This window comes from Pteropus vampyrus, unplaced genomic scaffold, assembly GCF_000151845.1.
Source record: "Pteropus vampyrus isolate Shadow unplaced genomic scaffold, Pvam_2.0 Scaffold20, whole genome shotgun sequence".
NCBI lineage: Eukaryota > Metazoa > Chordata > Mammalia > Chiroptera > Pteropodidae > Pteropus > Pteropus vampyrus.
In genome coordinates this window covers 4,070,423-4,096,058 of record NW_011888801.1, presented here as the reverse complement: position 1 = coordinate 4,096,058, position 25,636 = coordinate 4,070,423, and the positions used below count along the sequence as shown (strand labels likewise).

The 25,636-nt window shown below is 40.0% G+C and overlaps 1 protein-coding gene and 1 pseudogene across 3 annotated transcripts in view; one reads left to right on the top strand and one right to left on the bottom strand.

The window, feature by feature from the left end:
- Positions 1-25,636, top strand: part of KCNMA1 (potassium calcium-activated channel subfamily M alpha 1) — a 709,157-nt gene that overhangs the window by 648,246 nt on the left and 35,275 nt on the right. For all 3 annotated transcript variants that reach the window (XM_023527946.1, XM_023527936.1, XM_011355314.2), the window contains one exon: positions 23,600-23,713. In XM_023527946.1, the coding sequence (XP_023383714.1) occupies positions 23,600-23,713 (114 nt within the window). The remainder of the gene's footprint in view (positions 1-23,599; positions 23,714-25,636) is intronic.
- LOC111736552 lies at positions 12,457-12,575 on the bottom strand (annotated as a pseudogene).

Here is a 25,636-nt window from a genome sequence, read left to right as displayed (position 1 = left end):
TAAAGCAACCAGTTTGGTTTTCCTTGAGGAGTTAAGGGAGTGGGACAGGTGGGCCAGGAAACCGATAGCAATAAACGCTGAGAGCAGACATTGTGGGAAACATGGAAGGGAGATGACTGGAGTTAGGCGCAAGCACGAGTGAGCATTGGTGAGGACCAGCTGAAGTTGGAACCGTGAAGGTGTAAAGAGGCCGGTCAGCACAACCCTGCAATTTTCAATGCAGTGCTTAGCAGAAAAAGCCGAGAAAGTAGAAATTGGTTTTTGCTCGGAATGGAGATTCAGAGGAGGCAAAGGACTCTATGGTGCTATTGAGAGAATATGAAAATGAATGGCCATCTAGTCTAAGATAGTAGAGGGAGAAGTCAAACCAGAGTTGGGGCATATAGACTGAGAAGCCAAAAATGAAGCAAGAAATGTGTCCCTGTGAGGTCAAAGGACAGGAACGTGGTGTAAGGGGGTGGAAGAGCTAGAAGGTAGGAGGTTTGATCAGAGAGAGGAATATGTGATGGACTCAGAGAGTGAAATATTCCTTGCAGAGCCAGAACAGAGCTTGGTGCTATTCCGCTGAAAAGAGTTCTTCCCATGAGGACTCCAAGCCCAAAGCAGAGCCCATCTGAACCCCACAACCACTACCACCACCATCACTACCACCATGATCAACAACTGTAACAATAACTAGTGCTTCGTGAACATTTGCTGCTATTACATGGTAGTATATTTCAGCAATCAAGATAATATCCATTTCTTAGAACACTAATTTTCACAGTTGACTGCATATTATGATCAACTGAGAAACTTTAAAAAATATTGATGTCTGGGTTGCACCTCAGCAATTGTGATTTAACTGGTCTGGGTGCAATCTGGGCATCAGGAGACTTACAAGCTCCCAAGTGAGATCCCTGTGCAGCCAGGGCTGAGAACTGCCACCCTAGGCAGTCTTCAGAAGAGGTATCCTAGGTTGGAATCCTAGGTTATTATTTCGATTACAAAGAAAAGGAAACAGACTTAGAGAAGTTACGTAATTTTAACCTGGGTTTCCTGGGAATTCTAACCTTTAAACCATTTTGCTTGTTTAGCATAATCCTGTTAGCTTGATTTGTTCGTTGGCCTTCTTCCCTTCACATTTATGGACAGTCATTAGCTTTCCCAAGACTGAAAAGCCTGAAGTGGAGATAAAAAAGGGATAGTGAAATGTGGTGGAGACACCAGGCTCTGCTTTCTAACTGGCTGTATTTGTCAGTCTTTTCTCATATGTCTCAAGGTGAAAAGTAAAGGATGCTAATTGCCCAGTGAACAGGCTTTCTTCCTGACCGCAGCTTTTGGAAGGTGGCAGAGCTGAGATCCAGCACTATGCTGCCATTAAACAGCAACATTGCTCACCCCCAAAGCCAGCAGCATGCTCCCCTCAGAGCCTGGCTCTCTTTAAGAAGATGGAGTGTGTATTTTACAACGTCTAGACTGAATTTAGATGTTGGTTTTAAGATTCCTCTGTTGTTCCCTTTCCTGTTAAATGCTCTGCATTCATCTGATTCGTACAATCCATCCTGAAGGTGTCAATCCAATTCCATAAATACTTATTAAGCACCTGTCGTGTGCCCAAACTGTGCATGCCAGGCATTGCGGGGGAGGCAGGGGTCATAAAGGATGTTCCTGGTCCCTGCGACCTCCCATGCAAATGCATAACCCTGCTTCAGAATGCTGGTTTATTACTATGAGAGAATTATAATCTACGGAGGCTAACATTGAGGAGAGGAAGAGAAAGAGTGGTTTTGGGAGAAACTGAAAAAATGCATAAGACTTCAGCTGGTGGAAACAAATAGATCTGGGTGCAGTCAGAAGAACAGAAATCAGCGGGCAGAGGTACATGGGGACTGTTTGAAGGATAGAAGTGAGTATAATTTGGCTGGAATATAGGGTGGTATAAGACAGCAGGGACACATGAGGCTGAAATGTGTGTTGGGCACTGAGGAATTTTTTTTCTTTTTTTGAGTTAGGAAGCTGTAAATAATTTTTTATGGGTGTCTGAGTTAGGAAGCAGTAAATAATTCAGTGGGCACTGGGGAGCTATGGAAGGTTTCAAAGCAAGAGAGTAATGGGATTGGACCTGAGCTTTAGGGAGATTGATCTGGCAGCCCTGTGAAACATTGTTTGGGGCGGGGATGAAGAGGATTCAGGGACACCGGGTAGGGGCCGTGGTTATCCAGAAAGAGAGCAGGAACTTTGAAATGGAGAAAGAACAAGAGGTTCTAACGTGCGACACAGTAAATGTAAAACAGACTGTGTGAACGTGAGCTTCCTTCTCAGCGATGGAGAACAGTGGGGCAGCTCATAGGAAGAGGCCTGCAGAGTGGCAGGACCGGATATGGAAGAAAGTAGTGTTGCTAGTGTTGGGTTTTAGTCATGGTTCATTTCCACGCAGACGTGGTGGAAAATCCAGGTGGGCATGAAAAGCAGATGAATGGAATGAAGTCCTGAATTCAGGAGAGGGTCAGAGTTAGAGTTCTGTCCCACTGTGCATGCACTAGGAGCAGACGCGAGCCTCCGGAGGGAGGAATGACAGAAGAGAGTTGAAGGACAGAAGTCGGAGGAGCATCTTAGAAAAAGGCAGAGGGAACCATTGGTAGAAACTGGGACCCACAAGCTAAGCTGCATTCCTGATGTCCCCAGAAAGGGAGAAATATATTTCCCAACCCAGGACATATGTCCACTGTGTTGTTTTCCTTGCCTCCCCTAAATTTATTTTTCTATATTCTATGTCTCGTTATAACCATAAAAACATGTTTTTTAACATGTACAGTAGCTCATACACCCCAACAGGCACACACAAGCATGCATGTATGCACACACATGCTCACGTAGGGTCCCTCCAGGCTTCATGACCCTCAGCCACAGTTACACTGAATGATGTCCACATATAAATGGACGCTCTCCTTTGTACATTTCAACAAAGGTCAAGAGCCTCGAGCAGGGAATGACATTGTACGTGGAAGTGTGGCCATAGTCATTGGGGTGACAGTATTAATTGAGGCACCCTAAAGTCTGAGGTAACTTTTACAGTTCCAGAGAAGAAATGTTGACTTCTGTTTGTCTTCAGGGAGACCACGTGGATTAGGACCTCTAAATTATTGGGTAACAGAAATCAGGATTGATTAGGCCCTTTCTAATCTGAAACTTTGGGACAAAACTCACAAGATGGAATGTAATAAAGACCACTGAGCATTAAGTTTCAAATAATCACTAAAGACAGTCTGCATAAACGTCACTGATGGAAGCATAATTTATTTTGAGTAGTGATTATTTCATTCTGGTTGGTCTGAGAGGGACTGTGTCAAGAGCAATGAAGATTTGAAGGGAGGAATTGACAAACACGAGAATGTCGCCAAGGGGAAATGCTCGGACAACATGTCACTTGCCAAGCAGTTGAACACGGCTAGCGAGCTGAAAAGGCCATTTTATCTTCTGCTCCATTGGACAAAACCAGGAGCGATAGCTAATGATTAAGGAGAACCAGATTTTATTCCCACATAAGGAAGACATTTCCAGAACAGAATGGGCTGCCTAAAAATGCAGTGAGGGTCCTATCACCACATGTCCGTTTGCCAAAGGAAATTTACTGACGTTGATCCTTGAGATGGGAGGGAAATTGGATGGGATGAGTTCTCTGGTACTTTATAACTGAGGGTCTCTGGTATTTTCTTGATTTTTATGACATAGGGATCTGTGTTTTAGATGATCCAGATTCTTACTCCATTGGGAGAGCTATGGTGTTTGCTGGGATTGGGGTCATAATGGCTCTTTTAGTGGAAGCCTTCACATCCTTCTCGAATGGTACTGTTTTTGTGTCTAAGGTGGGGGAGTGGCCTGCGTTGGAGTGAGCAGCTGCACATCTGGTTTTTCCATTACTTTGACAGACCACCCCTATCTTCAACTCCCATGTCACCCTTCAACACCTGCCCTTCCCAGTTTTCTCCCTTCTTACACTCCCTCAAGCCTCGCTTCCCGCACACCCAGGTTGCTCTTCTCTTGCAAATATACCTATACGCCTATCTTCACATACATTCTCCCTCCCTGAAATCAGACAAGCATTTTTTCAGCTGCTCGCATGTAACATTTCATTACCACAATATTCTCTCTCAATTCTGAAATGGTGGTGTGAGAGAAGCCATTTCTCTTTATACCCACCGAACGAACAAAGCTCAGTGCTAAAATATTTTTCTTCAGTTGTAACTGAAACTGCTATTGGCTTCAGTCCCAAAAACCAGAAAGACAATTATACTTAACTGTTTAGAGATTTATAAATACCACAGTGGAGTAGCCTCTAGGTAGTAACTTTAGATACCCAACCCAATAATTTTCTTTTATTGGTTTGTGATTTAGATCTTATTTTGAGTCCTCTATAATAAGAGTAGTACATTTCATTAAAAGAGCTTACTAAACAATAAAGAAAATCTGGCTTAGGGCTCCAAGCAGGTCTCAAGTACCGAGAGGGGCTGGCCCTGTTACATTTCTTCTGCGGACATCACAAGACAAATCTCAGAGCAGTGGTGCAGATGTATTTCTGCAAAGCAGCAATTGTAGCTGTTTTCTAAATGACTTCAACTTTTTCCTACACAGCGTATTTCACCACATGAGAGATTTTCTTAAGACAACCATTTACTATTCTGGTAATAGATTTCCAGTGAAGGAAACAGGGGAAAACAACAGCAACAACAACCACAATAGCTATAGCAAGAGACCAGGAAACCTGGACCACTTTCTTCACCTGCGGAGGATATGAGGCCCTTCGTAAATGAAGGTCTCCCGTGGGGAGTGGATGCGGGGAAGAAAAAGTAAAAATGGACAAAATAACTTTTTCTTTCCAACTGCATGCAGAGCAAAGTCACCTTCCCACTCGAGCTCTGCCCAACTTTGGATGACTGCAGTGAAAGGAAATGTTAGCTTCAAAGACGGAAAACAGATGTGGATTGGTGTTGGGGTTGGGCTGAACTCATTGTCCTAACATCAGGCTTTCATGAGCTGCTTCACTCCTTAAAACTTGTGTGCCTAGTTAAAGCTCCTTTTAAAAAATTATAATTACTTTTTTTTTTTTCAGGTGAGTCATGTACCAGGCACATTCATACACAATAGCTCATTTAATCTTTCTGTAACTTTCGTGCTGAGACAGAGGTTATTTATCTCCATTTTACAGGTGAGAAAACAGGGCTCAGGAAAATTCAGAAACTTGCCCAGAGCCACATAGCTAGTCAAGAGAACATGGCCTCGATCCCCAAACTGTCTGATTCTAAAGCCTATGCTTTTCTCACCACATCAGTCTGTGCCATAAGACAGAACAAGGGTTATTGTGATGAGATCAGACCTGAATCTATATTTCCGCTTTTAAGGGTCATGGAAGCATGCCTAGAGACAAACATTCAGGGAAATGAATGCTCTCAAGACATGCCATTCCAACTCTTACACTGCTCCTTGCAAGGGCGGAAGTTTGTTTTAAATGTTCTTGTCTTTGTGTGTCCCCATTTTATGTGGCCCTGGCCCTCCCCATTCCAACAGACACTAGGGTTCTCTTTATCCCAGTCTTCCTTGTGACAAACCTGGACAAACAAGAGAAGAGAGATATTGCCTTTTTTTTTGTCCAGAAACTTACAAAATATTTCCAGGTTTTATCTACTTATCCCATGCTCCAGGTAGAAGTTTCCATGGAAGGCAGTAGATGATAATACATAGACTACCCCATCCCTCAAAGCCTAGGATTTCAAGTGGCATGTTACACTCAGAGAATGGTCCAGATAAATTGTCCTATGGAAGGAAATTGCAGATGTATAATTGGAAAAAGGTAAAAGAATTCTTGTAATCACATGGACTCTTTAAAGCCCCTGATGAGATTCCAGACAGGGACGGATTGGTTAACAGTTCTTTTTCTGAGCATCAGTTTGGTTTATACCCTTATGCCTGAGATTAGTGTCCTGCTTTTCCCATGTTCCATGCCATTCTGATGCTAATCAGATCCATAGGCAAACGCGATGTAGACATCACAATATAAGTAGTATGGTATAACTTAAATGCACGTATTTGACAATACTGGGTCTAGAATATTCCAGAATACCTTGCAAAATGCCAGGTGTGAATCATTTATAACTTCTGAGGCGTGAATTTAATCCACATGCTGTGAAGGCAGTATGCATGCCTCAAGCTAGCAAATGAGCCTAGACAACCATCCAATGCATTTTTGTCTTTATTCTTTTTTAAAATTATATTTAATTTAATTTTATTTTAGTTTCAGGTATACAGTACAATGGTTAGACATTTATATAATTTATAAAATGATCCCCTCGATTACCCTAGCACCCATCTGGTACTACATGGAGCCATTACAATAATATTGACTATATTCCCTATTCTGTATTCTATATGCCTGTGGCTCTTTTGTAGCTACTAATTTGTACCTCTTCATCCCTTCACCTTTTTCACTCATTCTTTTATAGGCAAAAACTCATGTTAACTCCTAAAACCTTTTTTTTTTTTCTTAAAAATGGCCCTTGAAAAATACACCAACTGACTTATAAATGATTTTAGTTCTGGATTTATAGAACACATAGGGGTATGAATTGTCCTAAGTACTTCAATAAAATGTCCTGAGAGAAGTTATTCCTCAAATTCTAGATCAGTATCATAGTCATTGGGCATCCTGTTACGTATCTCCAGTAAAGATTTTCTACCAGATATTGTGTCACATGGATGTCACCACACGATGTGTTATGAGAAGGCAGAGGTTGCTTTGGGCTGGGGATGTTTTGCTGGGGGAGCTCCAGAGTAAGTGAATTTGAATTTGAAAGTAGGTATAATTATCCAAAGTAAAGGGGCAGGTGGAAGAGACCAAGGCTGAGTGAGAGAAGGCACATAAACAAGAAAGTCCAAGTGTATTCAGAGAGGGACCCTTGGCTATGTGTCCACTGATGATATAACTGAGAGGGCTATAAGGTCTCAGGAAAATGATTACAAGTGAGGTCACTGTTCAGTTGGATAGGCCCTTAGAAGAAAGGGCCTATCCTGTTATCTTACTGACTTCCCCACTTTCATCAATGGTCAGAAATAAATGCTTAGCACAGCACTTCACACCTAGTAGTTGCTTAGTAGAGGTTTGTGGAGTGAGCAAATAAATGATTTAATCCTGGCATCTGTTGTTTGCAGCCTACTTTGTCTTCGTTTGACCTCAAATAACATAAAGCAGTTTGATATGCTTATTAAATACTACATCTTTTCCTTCCAGGCTTCAGTCACTCTCTATTCACTGATAGCTGGACACTGGCAAGAGTTACAAAGATGGAAGATGTTGAACTTGTCAGTAAGAGCTGTGGTCAGACTTGTCCAAGCATTTTCTAGTATAACTCTTCACATCCTATTAGCCTTTACTGATAGCTCCTGATTCTAAACCATTTATTGGTTTCACTCCAGGAACTATTGCACAGTACCAGCCCAGGGCCTAAATCTGCTGTAGGATTGAGACCTACAATAGTTCAATAAAGGGCAGAAAACATCTCTACTTTCTGCTCCAGGAAGCTTTGAATGGTTCCTGAGAGCTTTTCTAGCCACGTAGATATGGACACTCCTCTCAGCTGCAGACTAGCAAACGACACTCTCACACCTGGTCAGGAGAAATACAGTGGATAAGTTGTGTTGTTCTAGTTTATGATGGTGAATCACAACGGGGCTGTCAAAGTGACAACACAATCAATTGTGTAGGGTCAAAGAACCAGGTTTTCAGCCCTACTTCTGTGAAGTTATGTGTTATTAGACTCTGAATAAACACTCCATGATTTCATTTCTTCATCTATTAGGTGAAGATGTTAAAGTGGCCACACCTAAATACCCTGAGGAAGTGTGTGTGAATCCAGTGATGATGGCTGCAGAAGGGTTGATAAAACATCAAGGATTGTAGAAGTAGCACTTTGCCGTCAAGTTTAACCGTGGCACATGTGGGCTCTAGAACTAGCAGCTTGGGTTTGAATGCCAGCAATGTCACCTACTAAGCCTGGCACAACTATTTAACCACTTTGCCCCTGAGTTTTCTCACTAAGAATACTGAGACTAATTGCACCTGGCTTATCAAATTTCTGGGAGTAGGAAATGAGATATAAGGCTTTCTCTAATCCATATGGTACCTTTACATGAGTCAGAAAAAGTCATTCCCTTCTCAAGACACTTTTATTCCATCCATTGACAAATTCTCTTATATACTGATTATATTTGTGCAATACATTTTTCTGCCATACTTCAGGAAAAATATGGTAATAAATATGCAAATATATCATGTCCATGATATGAATGATACCCACTTAGATGAGCTGTTGTTCACTGCCCAACCATGCATGCCAGTCCTGAATGAATGGATAAAAGCAGTTAGTACCTAGGATGTACCTAGAAATCAAGCAATATTAACTTTTATTATTATTATTATTATTATTAGATAATTTTACATTTTCTTTTATTTGGTCCCCCAAAATAACAAATAGTAAGTTGGTGTTATCCATTTGTACCTAGCAGCCAGAATTATTGTTGATTCTGCTTGTCAGTATATATGCATAGCAAATAGATAATGATGGAAACGAAGACATCCTTGGAAAGTGAGTAGTTCAGGTAACATAAACTTAAAAAGCCTCCAGAGGAGTTGAGGAAGAACTGGTGCAGATCGAGTGACCACTGGGATTTTTCCTTCATAGACAGGCTAGTGTGGTACCGCACAGTGGTTCTGCTCTATGAAGCAGAGAGGCTAGGCCACAGCCAGCTCGCTGACAGAAGACCTCATCCTGTTCACTGTATGACAACTGGTTATGGCAAGAACCCTGAATTTTTGGAGAAATGACAGCAATCCAGAGTTGCTTACTTTGCTATGGCAGAATAGGGTTCATGCTGTTCTAGCAAGATGACAGGTGGCACCTGGCTTCCCTCTTTGGCCTCTTTTTCCCTGAAAAAAAGTAATTTTGACCCTCAGTCAAGAGACTTGGGAAATTATTAGTTCTTAGTCTTGGATCCTTTTAAATAGCTAATAAATGATGGATTTTCTCTCTGGCCCTCCCTTTGCCTCCTCTAGATTTATGCAGAAATATACCTAGCTCAGTGGTTGTACCACCTTAGATGCACATTGCAATCAACTTTTAAATTGGTTATAGGAACTTTTAAACCTTTCCATGCCCAAGCTACATCCCAGAGCAATTAAATTAAACCCTGGGTATAGGATGCAGGCATCAGAGATTCTGACCTGTAGCCCAAGGTGAGAAGCACAGGCCTAGCTTCATTTTTACGCAAGGTAATCATATATGATGCTTTTACTTGAGCTGCTCATTCACTAAACTTAATTCTCCAGAGAAGCAGCAGCCTCCAAAGGGTGATTGATTGCTGGGAAGTTTGGAAAGCATAAAATGGGTGTTATGAAAATGCAGGGTATATGAGAAATGAACTTTGGCTAATAAACTTCCAGGTTGTTCCCAACCTTACACCATCCTGATCCAGAAAGAGCAGCGCAAATGAACCAGGGGGATGTGCATGCAAGGGATCAAGGCAAGTGGGTGCAGGTAGTACTCTGAATGCCTAATGGGCATAGGAAATGGAAGAATTTTGAAAATTAATCAGATCGTGAGTCTAAGGACAAGCAAGGAAGGTAAGTAATGAACATGTCAGGGTTGAAGTTTCACATTTAATCTATAAACCTACTTTTAATAGGCCCCATGTGATTATAAATTCATGGTGGCTTTCTATTTATTGGGATTATATGAGGTGGTTCCACATTTCTAAAGGAAGTCCAGGTGTGTGTCTTTGTTTATCTATTTATTTATTTATTTGCATTTAGAATAATGAAGAATTTTTAAAGGAAACCCTCCTTTTTAAGAGCATTAATTATATACCATGCAAGGAAGCAACCACCTCTGTATTATGAAATATTAAATCAAAAAGCTTCCCGCTCCATGATGTCCCACAGATAAACACAGCAGTATTTTGAAGCCCCTCTTGGAGCTGTTTTGCCTGCAAATTTATTGTTTTGTCTCCATTTTCAGAAAGCCCTGTTTTCTGTGAAGTATAGCACTCTAGGTAGTTTTTAAGGCGCAAAGTCCTCTGGAGTTGCCTGTGTCGGCAACAACTCTTATGTAGATGGCACACGAGGGATGGCGCGTTGATCGGCTCCTTTAAGATGACAAATGGGCAGAGAGTGTTATTGTCTTTGATTGCACGCCTTACATCATCTGTATGTAGGAATAAGAGTGTTATACTTTATCTTTAGCCATTTTATAAATATTTAAGTCTTTATAGTTGCCTAAAGATATTAAAGCATATTTTACAGTAGTCGGAATATAAATATTATATATAGCGTAAGATACCAAAGTAGTTTAATGAATTCATAATTTTCTGTTCACATTTATTGGAATGTGCTTTATGTTCCAAAAGTTCCATTTAAAGAATAAGATACCATTCTGCTTCCTGACAACACACCAATTGTTGGCGGATGTTTCGGGCGGGGTCTCAGTGCCAGTGTCTATAGAGGCTTTCATTAGGAAGCAGGGAGGCAGGAAGTCAGGGCCCTGGGATATATTTCTCAATCCCTACATTTCAAAATACATATAAATAACTTTTCGAATAAACAATTCTGGTGCTTATTTAAATCATGAAGCGTTCCAAATACAAAACTTTTTATAGCCCCTTTCCTCTATTTCAAGGAGATTAATTCGAAAAAACATAAGGACAATAGAGATGTGGTTTGTAATTTTCTTGTCCTCCCCACCCCACCCCCTTTTGCAAATAGGGACAAAGGCCTCGTTGGCCAGTATACAGCCTGAATCAGGGTATTGATTTGGACAGTGACTTCCTAGTGCACCCTGTACATTTCTCCCTAAGATAAAGAGTTTCAACTTGTTCTTTTATTTTACTAAATGCAATGGAGTGACAGAGAGAATATTACTGCACCTCTTTTCAATTTTCCAGTAAAATGTAAAGACTTTCCTCTTTAATATTTCACAAAGTTTCTCCAGCTCCCAGCGGGAGTCCATGCTGGGCAATGTTTGCTAATTACCAACAACAAAACTAGACATACAACGCTGGTAAATTACCTGACCCTTTCTATTTTAATGAGACAACAAGGATTTCGCGAAGTGATGTTGTTTCACTGGTTAATGGTGTCAGCAATGTTGTAATTGTGGGTTGAGACACATTAGCTGAACAACCACATGTAGAAAGGGCTTTCTCTCCACAAGCCCTTTGGAGACTAGAACCATATTATCATTAAGCCTTTGCCATTTGCATGCTGCTAATCACTTACTTTATTATCCCGCATATCCATTGTCTTTCTTTAATTGCTCTTTAAATTAAAATTAAAAATAGTTCTAAAGCCCACGATGGCTGGGATAGCATCTTGATTATGAAGATAACTTCAAGCAAATGGAACAACTGGTAACATATTGCCAGGATTATGAGAGAGTCCCACTGTTATGTACCATGCCTGCAGGCCCCAGGGGCCTAATTGTGGCGGTTTCTCTTCCTTTAGCCCTTACTGTTTGTTTAATAAATGGTTATTTATGGCCTTTTTGGCCATTATAGCAACTTTGGAGAAAGTACATCCTTCTCATTGGTTTGGACACTGAAATTTCATTCTCTCTGGGCAAAGGTTTAAAATTGAATTGAAAGACAGGATCTACATGAGAGCTTGTGAGGGCCTCTGAAGAGAGACCCTCTTGATTCTCCTTGTAGTTTATTCTGTAAGAGGTTACTTTTTAAATTTGAGGTCATGAAAGAAGTATAAACTTCTGCACTGAAAGGGACCTTAGAGTCATCCCCATTTTACAGATGAAGAAACTGAGGACCAGAGCAGTTGTCATGACTATGATCACACAGCAGGAGATGAACCCAGATTGTCATTAGCGAGTGGAGTGGATGCAGGGCTCCTGGAGGGAGGATCGTGTCTTATGGGCTACTCCTGAGAGGGGAAACAATGTCATGTCTTGTGATATGCAAGCTGCATGGTTGCCGTGGTGCAGTGCATTTGGTATATGTCTCTTGCATGCATGTATCAGTGTATTTGTTGATATAAACTATGTGCCGGGATACTGGGAGAGAGGGCTGTGTCTTCCATTTCCTTTATTTAAAAAACTCATGGGTGACTGCAGTCATTCCTGAATGTTGAGGGATTAAACTCAGAATTATGGTTCTAATACTAAACATGATGCCTCAGAAAAAGGGTGATCGGTTTTCCAGAGCCAGAAGGGATTGAGGTATTGCCTTGTCTGCCTCGATTTTACAGATGAGAAAACCGAGTTTGGATGAGACATTGAATCCCTCTAAGTTCTCACGGGGAGTTAGGTCTGAAATCTATGATTTTTAATTCTCTGACCATTTCTCTTGTCAGCAGTACCAGTCTATTGTTGATATCCTCCTCCTCATCATCATCATAAATAAGTTAGTACTTCCCCCCCTTACCCCCTACTGTACCCGGTCTTCCTAGGTGGTCTCCCATCCAAGTACTAACCAGGCACGACCCTGCTTAGCTTCTGAGATCAGACAAGATCGGGTGTGTTCAGGTTGGCATGGCTGTAGACAATAAGTTAGTACTTTTAAAGTGTGTGCTTACTCTGTGCCAGGCACTGTTGTAAGCACTTTACCTGTATTATTTAACTTTTTAATCTTCATGACATATTACTCTCCCATTTTACAGATGAGGAGATTGAGCCACAAAATTTAAATAAATTGCCCAGATCATAAAACTAGAAATTGAACGAAGCAGCACTTAAACTCATACAGTTTAGCTCCAGAATTAAAGCTCTTACTCATGACGTTATGGCTCATTTCAGGTTATGGTCCAACAATATTGCTCATGGTATAAACAGAATTGCTCAAAATCAGACTAGCACCAATCAACCTCTTCTTTAATGAGAACTGTGTGTGTGTGTGTGTGTGTGTGTGTGCGTGTGTGTGCGCGCGCACGTGCACATGCACACATGCATGTGTGTATGCCTGACCCCAAAGATCCCAGTTATATAGTCATCTGCCAGCATAATATAAATGCAGAAAAGCCTTTAAAACTTAAAAGAAAAATGTACAGTGCTTTCTTTTCAAGGATGATCAAATGTTTGGAACCTTGGTTACTATCTTGGGCCAAGCGTTCTGTCTCTAGAACCTTTCAGAGACAGCTGGCTGAATGTTGTCGGTGATGCGATTCTGCTTTTCCTGAACTGCATGGCAATGCCTTGGATCACTTGACAAATCCATCCTTTACAGCTACTTAATTTTCTGTGCGCTTAGATATGGATGTTTTAGTTTGCTTACGATTTCGTAGCTCTGGTTTTTGCTACACTGGCCATTGATTCATACTAAACCAAACAACTGGGGCCCATTTGGCATTTGGTGTTTTAGATGTAAAAGGACATGACAAATGCTGAAAAACAAAGCCCATGGCACTGAGAACATAAAGAAACTGTTTATAATGTAAAGGTGGTTACATTTTCAGTCAATCTATCACTTTAATGAGCTCTTTGCATTTCTTTGATTAATGTTCACAAAGGGGGGAGAAAAAAATTGATGTAATGGAAACAAAATGATATGTATATAGTCTTGGCAGCACAAGGGAGGTTTCTGTGTGTTTTATTAGTATCCACTTCATATCACTGTCTTGCAGTGTATATGTCTACCTTTTCCCTGGCATAGTATGCCTCTAGTTTACTGGAAATATGACCCAGCATGAAAGAGGAGATCCTATATTAATGGCAAAACAGTCTTTGTCCTCTGGTGGTGGCAGCAAAAAGGGAGGGTCCAGAACAGGAATTAAGAATTAATAATAATAACAGTAAAGAAAAAGCATACATACTCCATCCCATATTGAAATGAAGGATCCAATGAGTATTGAGATAAAAAAAAAAGGAGAACATAAAAGATGCTTCAAAAACATTAAACATTAGTTTCTAGTAATCACTACACATTAGTAGTGATTTGTACAGTTTAAGATAGTGAATAAAGGGAGTGGATTGATTCTTCATGAAGTAACTAAATGTGGGGAGAGAAATTAGTTAAGGCAGTCCTTCTGGAGAAGGTGACAGAGGGGCAGGAGCTGGGATGGGAGGGAAGAGAGTGGGCAGATTTTCTGAAGCAGGTAAGGTTTGGTTGGAGCAGGGATGAGAATCAGCGAGTGCCAGTCTTCTGTGATGGAAGCCAGCTCTGACTGCTCCTCCTCTCAGCCAAGTGCATGGTACCATAGATTCCCATGCACTCTTTAGAGTTACATGAGCTCTCGGCACCCTTAGCTCTGAGATTGAGCAGTTCTTATAAAATGGTGGGAAGTTGAAATAGCAGAGAGGTGAGAACCCTGAAAACTCTTTTATGGTCTGTTCTTCTAAGGCCCCTTAATCTGTAACTTCTGACTGGTCACTTCCATCCTAGAATCTTAGTTTCCTCAACTTCTAAAGAAAGTGGGTTCTCAAAATGACCTTTAGGATCCTTACAGTTCATCAAGGTGAGTCCATCCACTGTAACAACCAGCTGCTCTTAGCCCATAAAGATCACATAAGGTTCAAAGTTTCAGGTTTTTTTCTTCTATTAGTTTATAATTTTGGTAAATTTTTTTTCTTATTGCATAAATAAAATATTTTTTTTAGAAAATTTAACAACGACGTATAAACAAAAAGAAGAAAATATTCATTCTCTATAATTTTACCATTCAAACATAAGAAAGTAGACACATTAGTTTTGTTTCTGTATATATAAATACTTTCCCCCTCAAAAATGGATTGTACATATTTTATGTGATCTCAAAAATGGATTGTACATATTTTATGTGATCTGTGTTTGTCCACAAATATTTTATCATGGTCATTTTCCTACGTCGTTAAATAATTTTCTGCATTTTTTTAGTGGATGCATACTTAATAATCAATTCTCTAAAACCTAACATTCACATTGTTTTCTTTTTTATGTGACTTTTTAAATTTTTACTAAATTTATTGGAGTGACATTGGTTAATAAAATTAACGTTTCAAGTATACAGTTCTATAATATATAATCTGTATATTGCAATGTGTGTTCATCACCCAAAGCCAAATCTTCTTTCATTGCTATATAATTGAGCCCCCTTTACCGTCTTCTACCCCTTTACCCTTTTCCTCTGGTAACAATCATACTGTTGTCTGTCTCTGAGTTTTTGTTTGTCTTGTTTACTTATGTGTTGCTTTCTGTTTTATATCCCATATGTGAGTGAAATCAGATGGTTCTTGACTTTTTCTATCTGGCTTACTTTGCTTAGTATGATTATCTCAAGATCCATCCCTGTTGTCGCCAAAGGTAGTATTTCATCTCTTCTTATGGCTGAGTAATATTCCATTGTATATATGTACCACTTCTATTTTAAGTTGTGAGATAAATTAGAAGGGGGTAAAAAGCAACTGAGAAGTTGTGGAGAATTCACTGTGACACCATGAGCTCTTGGGCAAATGAAGACATTGCCAGGTTAATATTTGGTTTCTTTTCAAATCTGTAGTCTTAGTTGTATTTAAGTTGTGACTAGCTTTGTCTTTTTTTCCTTCCTTCCTTCCTTCCTTCTTTCTTCCTTCTTTCCTTCCTTCTTTCCTTCTTTTTTCCCCTCCTCCCTCCCCTCCTGTTTCATGTGTGTGAGACTTGTCTAAGTGCTGAATGTATCTTATGAAATTTAATGGGCAAATAACTGTAGAGGACTTCGATTGGTTGGTTTAGTTCAAATCAAAAACTCAAACTCTAAACAAGATGAGATACTCTACTCAGGGGGTAGAACCAGCTTCCCAAGGCATTCCTCAAAGACAGTCTCTAGAAAACAGGACTGTTAAATGTATCAATGTTACTTATTATAAATTAAGAAATGGAGGGGTGGGATATTGGCTCAAGTCTTGTTCTTGGGCACTGGAAGTGAACAAAAATTCTCAAATGAAGATATAGTCACTAGTTTCAATAGAAAATCAGACAAGCATGAGACATTTCACCAAGAAATGTTGCTGTACTATTTGGGTCATTTTGGTTGCAAGAGATAGAAATCAAGCTCAAAAAGGCTTAAGTATAAAGGAAGTCATTTACCTGGGGTGCTTCCAGCTTAGGCACTTTTCAGCCCAGGAGCTTAAATGATGTTAGAGCTCTGTGTAATTCTCTTCACCTCTTTATCCACTTGCCCATGGTGGGCTAAATGGTCATCAGCAGCCCCATCCTTACATCCTTCTGGCTTTGCATCTACAGTATCTTTAACATCTTTTATATAAGGTCCTGAGGAGATCACAGATTGGCCCCAGTTTGGAGTACAGGCCCATCTCTAAATTAGACACGTGGCCAGGATGTTGGAGACCGACCATTTTGCTGTAAAATGAGACTATCTTGCTTCATGTTGCCATCCTGTGGCCAGGGTGGGGACAGGGTTGTTCCCCACACCACCACCACCACCAAACACTGTGGAATGGATGCCTCATGTAGACAAGGAGTTAAAGCGGGACAGATAACAAGTATCAACTATCCTGGCTCTGCCACCAACTGGCTCCATGACTTTAGATACAATAATTTCACTGCTCTGAGCCTCAGTCATCACCTGTAAAATGGAGAGATTGATTTGAGGATTTCAAAATCTCTTGCATCTCTAATGTAGAATGATTGGTAAAGAAGCAAAAGAGACCCAATGATATGTTTTAGGTTTTTCAGAATTCCCTATTTACACGGTTTCTAAGCTCTGTCTTTAGGCTCTGGGTAGGGGATAGTTATCAGCTCTAAGCACATGGGTTATTTGGAGTAAAGCAGATAACAGTTGAAATTGGCAGAGGAGTTCCCTTTACATTGATCTCTACCATCATGTTGGGGGCTCCTAAGTGAAAAGTGGTCATTTGGGCAGTATAGGGGGAAGCTGCTTCTTTGGTAAGTAGTCATATTTTATTGAGTCAGCACTGGTCAGTTGCCTGGCTTTCATGATTCAGGGCTCAAAATTTGCAGAAAGCCCCTGAAAACTACTATGAAAAAAATATTATAAGGTTAAATTGAGGTTTTTCTGTGGCCAGATTTCTCTTGCAGACTTTTCCAAAAATCTCTTTCTCGAACCAAGCTTTTACAGGTGGATTCCACTCCACTCCACCCCACCATACATACACACACACACACACACACACACACAAGTTAGAAAGCAGTGTGCTTGTATACATGGAATTTTCTTTACTTCAGCTGCTGAAGAATTTGTTGGAATACATACTGCAAAATGACTGCTGTGGCTATTACTGTACTTGCTCAGGGGAGCTATTCAAATGCCTCATTTATTGGAGCTTAATAGATTAAAAGTCCAAATTGAGTCTCATGATATAAGCCTAATCAAGTTCTAATCTGCATAATTTTCCCATAAGCAGCAATGGGAAATTTGGATAATTTATGTTTCAGCAGTTGCCAATCATGTGTTAAATGGCATTGTTGCATTTACTTATCAAAATATTTTTATTGATCTTCACTTCATCTGACATTTGGCTTTGGGATTTTTTTTCCTGACATTAACAGGAAATTTAATTCATCTCATAGATGATGTCATATGAAATGTTTCTCTTGATTTTAACGTGTCTTTATAGATCATTTTTAACAGTGATCTTTCCGTTTTACAACTTCGTATTGAATACCTGTCTCAGCAAACCTAGATGACTCGGCCTAATTTATTTCCCTAGTTTCACATAGCATATGGATTTCTAACCATCATTTATATGCACACAATAAAAGATAATTTGGCCCACCATTTAGACCAATTTCTTTATGTTAAGTCTATGAGGTTGGGGGAAGCACTTACCTCCGTTCCTCCATCTATTCTAGGGGAGATGATTGATGAGAATTTCCATCTCCCTCTCTCCCAGCAAAGGCTTGGGGATTTAACTAGGGAAGATTTAGAAAGTACTTTGTGTTTTCCTCCATGGAAAAGTACTGTAATAAAGCATTTATTATATATACTGAGTTGTGCATACTACCAAACAAAAGCAAGTTAAGCATAACTACAATGGGTCCCCATTGTTATCTACTATTGCTTAAAAGTGAAAACAATAAAAGAGTAAGACTGGCTCTGGCCTCAAACTTGCCTGCCAGGGTCGGTACGTGAAAAGTATAGATCGTCACACACAGATGGAAGGCAGCATGGGCTCTGGTCAGGCTGCCTGGCTATAGCTCTCAGATCTGCTACTACTCATCAGCTGAGTATGCTTGAGAAAGTTTTTTGACTGCTCTGAATTTTATTTTTCATATCTACAAAATGGGAATATTAACAGTTCCTACACTCATAGGGTTGTTGTGATGAATAAACGAGGTGGGCCCATGAAAATCCTAGTACAGCTTTGCCATATGCTAAGAAGCAATATGGCATTGTGGTTTAGAGGAGACTCTGGAGCCAGTTTATTCAGGTTGAATTCTAATTCCTAGATGTATGCCTCGGAGCAAAATGCTTACCTTTACTGTGCTGGTTCCTCATCTGTTAAATAGCAGTATCTGCATAGGATGGTTTTGAGAACTAAAGTTATTCAGAATTTAGTACATAGTAAGCAATCAATAAATGTTGGCTATTTTTTTTTTTCTTGAGGTTCAACTTAAGCCTGCCTACTTCATTCTCAATTATCTTAATCGGTCTAGACCTCGAATGTCCTTGCATTTCCATTAAGTTCCATAAGGACTATGACATCTAATGTTTTTCATTTTCTAATGCACTCGTGTCTGCGTTACCCTGGAACCTTTTTCTAGCTATTTCCTCTGAGCCGCAGCCTTTCTTCACTTGCAACCACATGGTGCCTCTTAGATGCTATGCGTGCGTGTGTGCATGCAGCAGGTACCCAAAACAATTAATAAAACTGAAACCTTGGTGATCTCCTTGTTATCCCAGTATGTCTTCTCCTTGTACTTCTTAGGAACAGGTCAAATATTTATATTAAATTCTTTGATTCAAAGCCATCCTAATTGAAATGCCCTTGTCTAATTTAAATAAGGGTGACTTAACCTTTTAACAACTTCCCTGGCAGAGGCTGAGTGCTGCCAACCTCTGGAATAACCAATATCATGAAAAGAACATCAGACACGACTAATTTCATTCACCTGAACCCAAGAGTAACACATATGATCAAGAATACAAATGCCAAAAAAGACTGGAGAGAGTTGTGAAAAACATTTTAGGAGCCTGAGAAACAAAAAAGGAACGTGTGAGCCCCTAAATAATGAAGGAAGTGGGAGATTAGCTCTAGAACAGAAGACTCCAGAGAGAATCTTTAGTTGCTATAAGGAATTAAGAACCTTTCATACATGAAGACCAACAACCAGTTTTTCAATATACCTAAAGAGAATCCTAGCTATCTCCATATTAAAAATCCTCCTACCTTAAATATTTTGAATTGTATTTTTAACACTGAATGGATCTGATTATTTCTACCTTCCTCCCTTCCTCCCTCCCTCCCTCTCTCTCTCTCTCTCTCTCTCTCTCTCTCTCTCTCTCTCTCTTTCTTTCTTTCTTTCTTTCTATTTTGTTGCCTTTCTATTAATTTTCCATGATTTTTCTGTATGTAAGAATGTCTTTTTAAAAAATCTGCCAAAAGCTACCTCAGTTCTTTGTTCATAGGGGAGGGGTGGTTATGGATGCTGTGCCTATTCACAAATATTTATTGTGTACCTAGTAAAATATTAACATTGGTAGTCAACATTTTTGAGTACTTCCTTCATATCAGGCATCATAGTAAATGTTTTTAATACATCATTTGATTTTATCTTCACAACTACCCTATGTAAGAGTTACTTTCGATTTACAGACAGAGAATCAGGGGCTTGGAGAAAGTCCGTGCTATGCTCACAGTCACATGACAAATTAGTAGATGAGCCAGCATTTGAACCCAAGACATTTGACTTCAAAGTCTATGCTATTAACTCTCCCTCTCTGTTTCTTCTCTCTGGGCCAGGTGTTCTGCAGCCAATCTAGGAATTTTAAAGAAATAGAATATATGCTCTGTAGCCTAAAGTTCTCATACAGGACATGGAGTGTGCATGCTTCACAGGGGGCAACGTTGGGCCCATTTATGCCTGATGGCAAAGGAACTGAATAGATAACAAAAGCTGGTCACATCTGCCCCTGAGGACTGGAATGGGGAGGGGCCCTCAATGTAAGGAAATCAGATAGTCTTTGGAAGTCATTTTTGCCCAGTGCTTGCCTCCCATGCCCATGCTCAACAGAGAGCAACGAGGACACAGCTAAAGAAACAGGAGAGCATCTCAGTAAGAACCTAGGCCATAGATGATTGAACTTGAATCTTTTCCTGATTGAGAATTTTTTGTTCTATCTCCCTAATACCAAAAGAAGTGGTCATTTCTAAAATTAATTTCTCAGGTGTTAGTTTAACTAATGAAGGGAATGTTTCCCAGTTTCACTATTCTCTAGTAGGTTAGAACCCTTCGAGTATGTTCCATGTACCTGTGCTTTCATTTGCAGAACTGGAGTGCAGTTTTATGTAGAGAGAATTAAAGTTCAACCACATATGTATCTACTACAGCAGACAATGGTGGGGATCAAGACAATCAGAAATGTGGACACGATTTAGGCCTGTCCCTTTATCAACAGCTGCTGTGATGAATAGGGTAGATGCCATCAAGTGGCATCAAAGGCTGGATTGCCTCATTCATTCAAATGAAAGATGCCCAAGTTCTATTTTCTCCAAGGTCACTTAGGGAATCTGGGTCAGTCCTGCCATTTCCAACTACAGTTTTTTTAATATTAGGGCCTCTAAGTAAAATGATACTAGTAAATTCTGTTCATCTTTAACACAGCTCTACAAAAGGGGGGAAAAAAGACGAAGTCTATTTCTTTTGTCTTTCTTTTTGCTTTTAAAAATGTGTGTCTAGAAAGTATCAAAAGAAAAAGCGACATTATAATTGCTGAAGTTTTCTTGCCAACAAAAGCACCCTGTTCCTGGGGGTCATGTGTAGGAGAGAGAAGGACCTTTAATGGAGAGATGTCTTTGGACACCTACCATAGTTTGTCAGTTTGCAGATGCTAATGGAACCAGGCTTGGCGATTGAAGGGGAAAATGGAATATGAAAGCAAAATGAAAGAGGCCTATGAAGCAAGCCTGTCATTTCTAAATGAAGGTTTCATGCAAAGGAATTGAGTCTTTTCACAGCTGAAAATGGAATTTTTAAATAAGATAAAATAAAAGAACACTTTGGCTTGTTGCAGTTTCTGTAATGAAATACAGTCTGCTAATACCGTGTGACCTGCATTTCTCCCTGTTTTATGGGTGCTATTCCTTGACGTAAAACCTGTATTTTCTCAAGTCAGCATTTGATGATGGATGTCAAAATACAGGCCATGTATTATGCATATAGCATTACCGATTTAAGGTGTTTACTTGTCAAGTTGAAGAAATTCAAAAACGTCATATCCACTGAATCTGCACAGCTGTCACTTGCAGTTTTTCATGCTTTTTGAATGAAACTTCTGATGAAAACAGTTTAGTTTTCCCCTTCACTATTCTAGGGGAAGAAAACAGCTAGCATTTAAAATGCATGTTATTGGTTATATGGTTGGCTAAAAAACAAACATTCCAAAGTTTAGAAAGGTGGACGCTGCACTTTCATTTAAAATTACTTACCCTGTGCACAGTATCTCAATATAAAGAATAAAATTAAGTGCAATAAGGAGATGAAACATAAATAAAACTTTTTTTTTCTTTCTGAAAGCATGATATTCAATAGTATAAAATATATACACAGAAGAGCAGAAAACAGGCAAACTCTTTTATATTTTTCTGGCACTTCATGCATTATGCACCTCCAAAACAACAAGCAGTTATTGAGCACCTGTCATTTCATTCCTGATAAAGTTTCACACGTACCATAATGCCAGATTCAACCCGCTCTTGTCTGTCACATTACTAGAGGGTAAGTCAAGAATCTGGTCATACAATCTATTTGGAATTTCGTCCTCGAGAACTTAGCAAGTAACTTTGTATATTTAAGTCCATAATTCAATGATAAACTCATATAAATATCCATCAAGGGCAAAGAAGAGAAACCCAAGTGAATGTGTCTGCCTGTCTTTTAAGTGGGGAAGCAAATTGGGCCTTGCAGCCAGCATAGAGCTGATGTGCTTCACTTGATAAAATTAATTTTCACCAAAAGGATGTATGAGATAAATAAATGTCTCATATTTTTATGTCTCTGTGCACGTCATTAAAGAGGCAGAAAGTCAACCTAGTTGGAGTGATTTCTCACCCTCACTAAACTTGAAGTTATGGCTCGGCCAACCTCATTGTAATATGTACTTGAGATTTGAGACTGAGATCCAAAGAAGCCCAAATTGCAAAAACCTAAAACTAAATAGGCTGCTCTCCAATTTACTGTGCCCACATCTACTTTATGATTTCTGTGTTAGACACATTGGGAATTTCAAGTGTCCCAGTGTGCCTAACACATTATGAACAAGAGGCAAATGCAGCAGTCAGGGTCTCTTCGTTATGTATTATAATCTCACTTATATATTTATAAAATTTACATATTTATAAAATTTCATGTAGTAAGAAGTCCTGAGGTCAGTTAATTTTGGTTCTAGGGCCGGTTAATTCAGAAACTCAAGGACAGTTCTTCCTGTCATTCAATTTTTCTATCATTCAGTTCAGTCAATATCATTTAAGCTGATTTTGTCCTCAGCTGGTGCCCATCCTAGTTGGATGATGGCTGCCCAGTTCCGGGCACTACAGGCACAAAAGCAATGTCCAGGGGATTAAATAAGAATCTCTCCCTATGTGGTTCTTTTTAAGAGCCAGGAAACTCGTCATTAAAGCCCCTGAGCAGATTTCTTCCCATCTCCCCTCGGCCAGGCTAAGTCACTCACTGAGAAGAGAATAAGCAATCAATTGGTTTAAGATAGCAGGACCGGTCAGGTTATGCTGTAGTAACGAAAACGGCAACAAAACAAATCTCACTGTCTTAAAGCAACACATATTGCTTTTTCACTCACTCAGAATGCTTTGTGGGTCTAGGGTACTGTATAGGGCTGCTGCCCAGCCTTAATCTTCATAGTAACTCATATTCCCACAGTTGCTATGGCCTGGGAAGAGAAGCAGTAGATCAAATACTTGGACCAGAAGTGATGCTAACATTGTTCTGTTCATCTTTCATGGGCCAGAGCATTTCCTATGTCACATGGCTATATCTAAGTTCAAGGAGGCACTTAGATATAATTCTCATGTGTGCCTGGAGATAGAGGGGGACAAATCTCTGTAAGCAAGAAAAATCAATAATTGGTATAGACAGGTTTTTAGGGAACTATCAAAGTGGGTTAGAGTTATTTATAACAATCTCCAGTTTGTCCTTCTAAAAAACAACTCATCAGAGTTTATCCTGGTAGTGCTAATTGTTGACCTATAAATCATGCATTATAAATAAATAAATAAATAGATAGATAAATAAATAAATAAATGTGTGTATGTATACACACACACACACACACACACACACACACACACATACACATGCACGCACACACACATATTGGATTGGGTTAATACTCTGAACTCTCGTTATTTCCAAATTTTCCACATCTCTGATTTTTCTTCCTTCTCTTTTTCCTTCCCAATAGGTTTCACGCCTCCAGGAATGGATAGATCTTCTCCAGACAACAGCCCAGTGCATGGGATGTTACGCCAGCCATCCATCACGACTGGGGTCAATATCCCCATCATCACTGAACTAGGTAGGGGTGAATGTCAGCTCTGGGTGGATTTTTTTGGTCCTCTCTTCCAACCATGTAGGATATGAGGAGGCTGGCCTATTGTTTAGTTCCTTCAGCATAGTAGGCTCCAGTGGGGTTTGTTTTGAGGGAGGTCGGAGAGAAGTATGAGTGGAAATTTATCAGATTATCAAATGGAAAACTGATCTATCTTTCCTCTGAGATGAATGGACAGTTTACTTCCTGCTGATAACTTTTTCAAGGCGTATGAGATGATGGATTTGAGATTGGGGCATTAATTAGGGAAGGGGGGGAGGGAGGGAAGGCATAGTCCATGGACTCTTGGTAATTTTCACTGGCAGCAGCACTGGACAGCTCCTAAATCAGAACCCCCTACTGAGGTGCGAAGCCTCAGGTCTAAGCCAAACCATTTTCAGAACTGGGGAGAAACATTAGACTAATATGTCAGGACTCTACATTTATTCTATCCTCGAACTTCTCAGACAAAAGCCATTTCTAGTGAGTGCCACTCAGGTCCAATAAATGATGGGGTTATTAGTGCCATGATCGTTGGCCATGGAATCCAACTTTTAACCTGGCCATGGCACTCCCTGCTACCACCTGTGAACTTGCAAAACTGCACAGTGGTTTCCGCCTCCCAAGACAAATACTGATTCCTATGGTCCTGATCCTGGGTCTCTTTACTTTAGAATGTTTCCTCTGTTATTCCCTCACTCTTGTCTTTTTCTGTACTTTCCTCCACTCCCTTTCCCCAACCCTTAAATGTTGTATCCAATTAGCTAAACCTGGCAAGTTGCCTTTGGTATCAGTCAATCAGGAAAAAAACAGTGGGACACACATTCTAATGATAACTGAACTGGGTAAGAAGCACTGTTTTCCTTAACATCAGTATCTCCTTTTGTTCTGTTGTTGGTATTTCCAACCATCATCAGCTTGTTTTTTATTTCACCGGCTGTAACAGAAAGGCTACCCCTTGGCACTGCTTTGAATGTGTTTTATTTGTGGCTCTGGTTGGAATCGACTGTCTTGTTCTGGCCTTTCTTAATGATTTTTTTCCCCACATAGCATCAGTAAACCTTTGATCACACCCATCTGACCTAGCCGTTGTTTTCAAAGCATCTTTGCTCTAATTCATTTTCTTTGGCCTGGGCCTTTTTTTTTTTTTCTTTTCCATGTGTCCCCCCTGCTCTCCCGCCTTCTCCCTTATAGTCCTCTTCCAACATACTGTCAGTATGACTGACATGTCTTCACAGCTCTCAGAGGAAGTCAAAGGAGAAATATAAAAATTTTAAGATAAGAAACCCAAGACAGTGCCTTCCCTCCAGCTGTTTATTTTCCTTTATTCTGACTTTATTTGCCTTTTTTTCATACTAGGCCCTTTCTCAGAAGCTCTGGTTCTGAAGCCATAAAAGCAGCTAGCTCCCAGGGGAACTTTTCTTACTAAAGCCAGATTTCAGGAAGGGTGCCAAAGATGAGGTTAGTAGCTACTGAGGCACAGCTCTGCACTCTGATCCCCACCCCACTGGCCCAGGGCCTTCTCTGGGAGATTCAAAGTGGACCCATCAGGAAGACGAAGGGCTTGATTATGACTGCATTTGTCAAACCCTTCCATGATTTTCCATAATTTGGTTAATAACTCCATGAAAGGCACTCCTCAGCAGCTGGTCTCAGAACCGGGGATTGATCTTCTAAATAGAGACAGCAAAAGTGCTTCTCAATAGAGAGGCGGATAGAGAGGTGGGGAGCACCTGCCTTCAAATGACTCAAATGAAACTAACATGCCATTTTCTTGGCCCCCAAATATATTTCAAAATAAGATAGCAGCTTTTAACACAGTAATCTTGCTTGCTAGGTGTCTAAAAACTAAGGAATAAATTGTCCACCACTCAGCACTGCATTATTGCAGACGTAGCTATTTATCAGGAC